Source organism: Xenia sp. Carnegie-2017, unplaced genomic scaffold (assembly GCF_021976095.1).
Source record: "Xenia sp. Carnegie-2017 unplaced genomic scaffold, XeniaSp_v1 HiC_scaffold_21, whole genome shotgun sequence".
Taxonomy (NCBI): Eukaryota; Metazoa; Cnidaria; class Anthozoa; order Malacalcyonacea; family Xeniidae; genus Xenia; species Xenia sp. Carnegie-2017.
Window position 1 is genome coordinate 3,820,200 of NW_025813484.1, and position 6,140 is coordinate 3,826,339.

Sequence of the window (6,140 nt, forward strand, 5' to 3'; positions counted from 1 at the left end):
TTTAATAAATTGGTGATGTCATGATACTTGTATCCCAGATGAAAATAGTATTCAATACAATCTTGTTCATGGTGACAGGCATTTTGTGGAAATTCTACAAATTGAAAGCGAGAAATGTATTAATTGAAATATTTTTCTAAATGTTTGGTATACGTCCCCGATATCACAAAAGTATATAACAGCTCACACAGGGGATGAATCATACACATACTGAAATAATTTATGATCAAATCCTTCACAGACCACCGATCAGTGATCACTGTTATGATACTATGATTAAATTTACCTGAAAATTCCTTTCCGCAGTTATGACAGTATTTTGCTGCCTCATTAGCAAATTCCGTGCCACATTCGTACAAAACGCGCCATTTAAAGGCCTCACTTTTTATACAAGTTTCACTTTGTGGTTTCCGCCGCCATTTTGAATTGTTAGAATTTGATATATTTGACATCTAGAGCCGGTATTTGCCATTTCTACGGAGAAGGTCCATTTCTACGGAGAAACTGGTCGTGTCCATTGAGCTCTATAAGACCTGGAGGGGAAACGTCAACAAAATTACTATAAATTATCAGCGCGCGGCCGCGTGGTCAAAAACATGGCGGATTTTGGTTGTCAAAGTCAGCGGAAACGCGGGCTCATAAAATGAAATTTTTCGCCCACCCGGATTTGACAACCACAATAGCGATTATATAAAATATCAATGCCAAACACAAAACTTTAGAAATTTTATCTTTAAAACATCAAACTTGTTTGGTAGACGGATGCTGAAGTAATGCCAGAAAAGGAAACATTTCATGATACCGGTAAGCAACGTAAGATTGTTTACCATTTAAAGTGTTCAGTGTTTTGTTTTAAGTCAATACTTGAAGTGTGATTGTATATATTTTGTGAATGTTTTACTCCTAAGTTATAATTTAAGTTATGTTTATCCATTCTTATTTGTTCTTTACTTAATCGCTTGCTAGACGAGGCAAAGCAACCAGTTCTTATCGAGATATGCATATCTTAAAACTCCTTGTTTCAACTGAGTTGAAATGGAGGATTTTTCATGATATTTTCTGAAAATATGAAGCAAATATTAAGGACAGAGCTGTATTGAAATCAAATGCAGTGCAAGATTAATTAATGAAGGTACATGTCGACAATAAAATACCTGTATTAAACAGCTAGCCTGGACAATTTGACAGATTATGGACAATCATGATGATGGTGTGTAATGGTTTGCTTTATGCTAAAAGTTTTATGAATGCCATCTGGTGTTTCTGTAAATAAATTGTTTGTTACACAGTGTAGTAAACAGGTTAGTACATCAAAATCAAGATAAAACTACTTTGTTCAATAATGTGCCAAATTTTGCTCCTACCTTGAAATATTTGCTCAAGAAAGCTTATCATGACATGCATGAAACATTAAATACAGTACTGCATCATCTGACAAAGTCCATATGTTTTCAATTCCAGGTGATTAAAATTCACATAAGATGCATTGGTTGCAATGAAGTTGAATGTGGAAGAAGCAAAATTGATGACAAAGAACTTTTATGTCTTTTGAAGAATTACGATATCATTTAAAAGAATAAGAGTAGCAATCTAGTCAAAGAAGCCACATCGCCTTCAACATGAGACTTTTCCAATTATGTATAGTTATTTTGTACAAAATACTATTTTAGATAAACTTGATTTTAAGTCATTTACTGATATTTTTACCAAAAGACAAAAGAAAAATTCCAAGGCATAATGTAAAATTCAAAAATTTGTCAAGTTGTTTGAACCTAGAAAAATTAGTATAGGTAACTGTAATTTGTAAGGACACAAGAGAAAAGTAGTGCAAGAAGGTTAGCATTTTGAGAATTAATAAGTTCTTGACATACATTACACAAGGCCATAATATTATAAATAATGTCTGTATAAAATTATACAACATGCTAAATATCTTCACCTACATTATAATTATTTAAACAGGTTTGCCTTCATGCAGCAATAAGAAAAGTGTTATGTCAGAGAAACCAATGCACTTTAATTTAAAAATCGATTTTCAATGGGAAATTAATGTAGTTCTGTTCAATAGTAGATCCATGGTTGTCAATGACAATCCAGTTACTAATATCTTGGCTCAAAACAGAACCAGCAACATGATTATAGAATTTTGAATTTTGTTCTTTGCTCTCCTAGTTCAAGATATTCTTCATAAGTTCTCAGTAGATTTATCAGAATATCATAATACCTTATAAGACACCCAGAATCAATCCTACCAAAAACTCAAAAAAATACATACCTACTTATAATATATTTCCAGTCGACTTAAGTCGTAGGTGCTTAACTTTTCTAACTCCTTTTGGACATTTTAACTATATTTAGGCATCTATTCAAGAAAGACAGTTGCACGAAGCTGTTAAAAAATAGTCAAAACACAAGTATTGCATGGGATTATGCATTAAAGCTTAACGACACATTGACAGTGTAAAGAATGCCGTTTGATATTTATTTCTAACATAGCTAATTACTTGACAACATATACGCTATTTTGATTTACCTCATTTAAATGTGTGTGTCTATTTCACAAAATCTGAAGCATTATTTTCAATATTTTATGCTTACGGTATCGTGGTTGTTTTTTTGTCATTGATATACAGTAATAGAGTTCCGGATTCGGGAGGAGCGAATGTAAAAATTTTTCTCAAAGTGGAAGTTTTGACACCAAAATCCGCCATTACCGCCATGTTTTGACCACGGGGTCCAGGCCCTCCCCTCAGTTCTTATAGAGCTCAATGGTCGTGTTGTGTCAATTATTCCACGGATTAACATACTCTGTACTGTTAACTGATTTTATTAATTTAATTTTCGTGTTGCTGTCTTTTGTACACGGGACTGGACCTGGAGATGGAGATAACGGAAAATTGACTCACCGGAAGTCGATTTCTATGGAGAAAAAAATGATCGATTTGGCGGAGAAAATTGCTACGAGTGTTGTCATGGGCTCCGTAAAATGTAATTACATCAACAAATAATTGTTTGTTATTGTACGTAACTTGAATAGTTATTCGAACGAATTTATTGCTCTTTCCTTCGAAGATTTCTAGTTTTTGCACACCAAATTGCCAATTGTTTTGCAACTAGCTGCTGCCGTCAGTGTGTGCGGCTCGTATTTTTGATTGTATATGTATTCGACCATTTATGTGAACACAGGAATAGTCTCATTTTATCTTTTCTTTTCAAATGCAAAGTGTTTTGTCGTTGATGATTTATTGTCCGTTCATTATTTGCAAGTGTCATGTGGAAAGCATCGGGAAAAATAAACAATTGTCGGAACCTTTTTCTCAGAAGAAGTACTGGGTTGAAACAGGTATTTTATAATTAGCGCAAGATCTGTCGACCATAAACTTTACAGGCTAAGCATTGCGTAGAATACCAGATTTGAATTTGAACGGCAGAAACTATGATGGCTCCTTTTACGACCAGAGATATTTACTTGATTACATCTGCGTGGAAGACCTGTGCCTTTGAGAACACTGGACATTCAATGTTCTGTTGTCCACTGTTCTTAAGAGGTTTTATGCTAATTACCTTCTGTTGTCACGTTCTTCACAAATATTGCAATCACTTGCAAACCTAGCCCTGAAGTTTGGTTGTGTTATGTAAATATTTTGGTGCTCAGTCACAATTTTCATGCATCTACCATATAATATAACGGACTGCATGACCAATGCTCCCAGAAAATTTTTAAAGCCGGCAGAAAAAAAATTTCAATAAAAGCACAAAAAGTTAGAATTCTCAAAGAAAAAAGTGGATTGACCTAGAAAGGGAAAGTACAAAGGAAGAATAAGGTTCAGGTATGCACAGGTACACTGCATGGCTGACCGCAGTGTCAACACTCAGAAACTCAGAAGATTGTAAGAAAAAGTCATCTTTACAGTTCTTGCAAGTCATTTCTTCATCTACTGCATTTAACAGCAGTAATTGATGCAAATTATTTCATTTATAATGCTATAGTGATAATTTGCAGAAAATATTTTCACTGGCTTTTTGGTCCCGAAAAATAAGATATTTTATGTAGCCCTGATTAAGTGTATGGAAAGCTGAAATCACGACAGCTTTGAAAAAGGTGTGATCTGTCATAAGAACAGTCCTTGTCCAACATTGTGCCTATTTATTCCTCGATAATTCCTCTTAAATTAAGGTTGTTCTTGCAACATCCTTTTCTTTTGCTGGCATCCTGTTTGTATAATCCAGAATATGAGCAAATTTAATTGCAAGTTAACTTGCTTCGTAACTTGGTTGTGGCTTTTAGTTTTGTATCATTAATGTGAGAATATTATATTTTTGTATGAATTATACGTACGTATTTTCTAAGAAGTATCGACATCAAATAATGATTCCTTTCCACTGGACTATTTTCAGTGCTTTGTTTATGTTTATAGAGTTTGTCATGTGATCATCATACTTGACTTCTTGCAGGTTTTGTTATAGTGTTCCTGTTAGTGTTGTGTAGCATTATTAAGGTATTTTACCTGTGTCATTATTGTTTATTGTAGCTATAACAGGATGTTCAAATAATTTCATTTCTTGTAGTTTGAAAAATATATATAAGGAAGTTCAAGATGATATACCAGGATTCACGATTCCAACTCATGGTAATCTGACAGGATGGGCCAAGCAAGGTTTATTAACCAAAGCATTTCATTTTAAGACAATTGCTCATTCTCAAATTGAATTTAACAAATTTTTTGATTTATGGCTTACTTGCAGTGTGAATCATCTGTTTCAGGTGTTCTGTTACTTAATGCTTGTCTCACAGTTAGAGCAAACAATCCCAACTCACATAAAGATCAGGTAATGGATGGTGAAATTTTTTGGCCTGTAGACAGTTGCACCTCTAGTTGTGAACATTTTTAATTGAATCATAGAAGAATGAGCAATGAAACTGAATAATTTTCTCCATATGTCTATTATAAGGAGGTTTTACCTCTTAGATGTGTGATTCCTCATTACTGGCTATAGTTAGCCTTTTCATCTTACAAATCGGTCAAAAAAAGGCAATTGACTGGCAGCAATAAGATATGAATTGCACAAAAGATTCCAAAAGATCCTTAGTCTGTGTTTGTACCATATGCATTTGTGTTTTTCCCTCGTGGTTAATATTTTTGAATTAACATTTAAATTGTTGATAACTGAATGCCATTTAGGGATGGGAGACGTTCACTGATGCTGTGATCAAGTGGATCAACAATAACCTTCGAAATGTGGTTTTTCTTTTGTGGGGTTCCTATGCGCAAAAGAAAGGTGCTTGCATTGATAAGGTATGTTATCTTTAATAATTTATTGAATTGCTTAATCAGTCTCTTAAGTGTGTATGATAATGTTTTATTTCAGAAGAAACATTGTGTTTTGAAATCAGCCCATCCATCTCCCCTCTCGGCTTATCGTGGTTTTTTTGGCTGCAAACATTTCTCCAAAGCAAATGAGTATCTCAAGAAGATGAAAATAACGACAATAGATTGGTCAAGTCTTCCTGTTGATGCCCAGTGACCATGAAATTGACATGTTGAACAGAAATGTTAACAACCAGAAGACTAATGTGAAAATGTCACATAACTTTAACGTTGCTAATCAGTACCCTCAAATCAATATTTCTGACTTAGGGCCTCCATAAACTAAGTATTTTCTTGTCTACAACTTTTCATAGTCGACAACTAAATGTAGTTGACAAACAACACTTTTTGGTTATTGCGGTTTCCCTTGCAAAAATGAGAAATTGCTTTGTCGACAACTACAGTTTTACATTTTCAGTTGCCGACAACTTATTTAGACGGTGTTTCTTGTTAGTCGACTACATTTAGTTTTTGACTGTGAAAAGTTGTTGACAACAAAATACCCAGTCTGTGGAGGCCCTAAGTTTCAAAGTTGGCATCAAAAGAAATGTCGAAAGTGACGTGTAAAACGCACAATAGTTATTAGTCTGAAAGATTTGTTTGTTTTCATTATGTTACGTTGCGAATGAACGCTATTAAACTGCTTTCGTATTACAGATAGTTAATGAAAATATTATTGTTATCGATGAAAAAATTATTGTATGATTAAATTTATATTTTATGTATTTGTGAGCTTGTCAGTTGTACGTGACAGCGGCTATCGGGTTTCTT

The 6,140-nt window shown here is 33.9% G+C and overlaps 1 protein-coding gene across 1 annotated transcript; it reads left to right on the forward strand.

The window, feature by feature from the left end:
* The first annotated feature begins 2,933 nt into the window (after positions 1-2,933).
* LOC124444545 (uracil-DNA glycosylase-like) lies at positions 2,934-6,094 on the forward strand. Its single transcript, XM_046995167.1, has 5 exons — positions 2,934-2,988; positions 4,533-4,658; positions 4,766-4,830; positions 5,184-5,297; positions 5,371-6,094. Exons 1-5 carry the CDS (start codon positions 2,934-2,936, stop codon positions 5,524-5,526), a joined length of 516 nt encoding a protein of 171 aa, XP_046851123.1. The 3' UTR covers positions 5,527-6,094.
* The last annotated feature ends 46 nt before the right edge of the window (positions 6,095-6,140 follow it).

Coding starts and splice junctions, on each gene's coding strand:
- LOC124444545 (XM_046995167.1), top strand. CDS start 2,934: ATGATCGATTTGGCGGAGAAAATTGCTACGAGTGTTGTCATGGGCTCC. Junction 2,989..4,532: donor TGTCATGGGCTCCGTAAAAT/GTAATTACATCA, acceptor TGTTTATTGTAG/CTATAACAGGATGTTCAAAT. Junction 5,298..5,370: donor AAGGTGCTTGCATTGATAAG/GTATGTTATCTT, acceptor GTTTTATTTCAG/AAGAAACATTGTGTTTTGAA.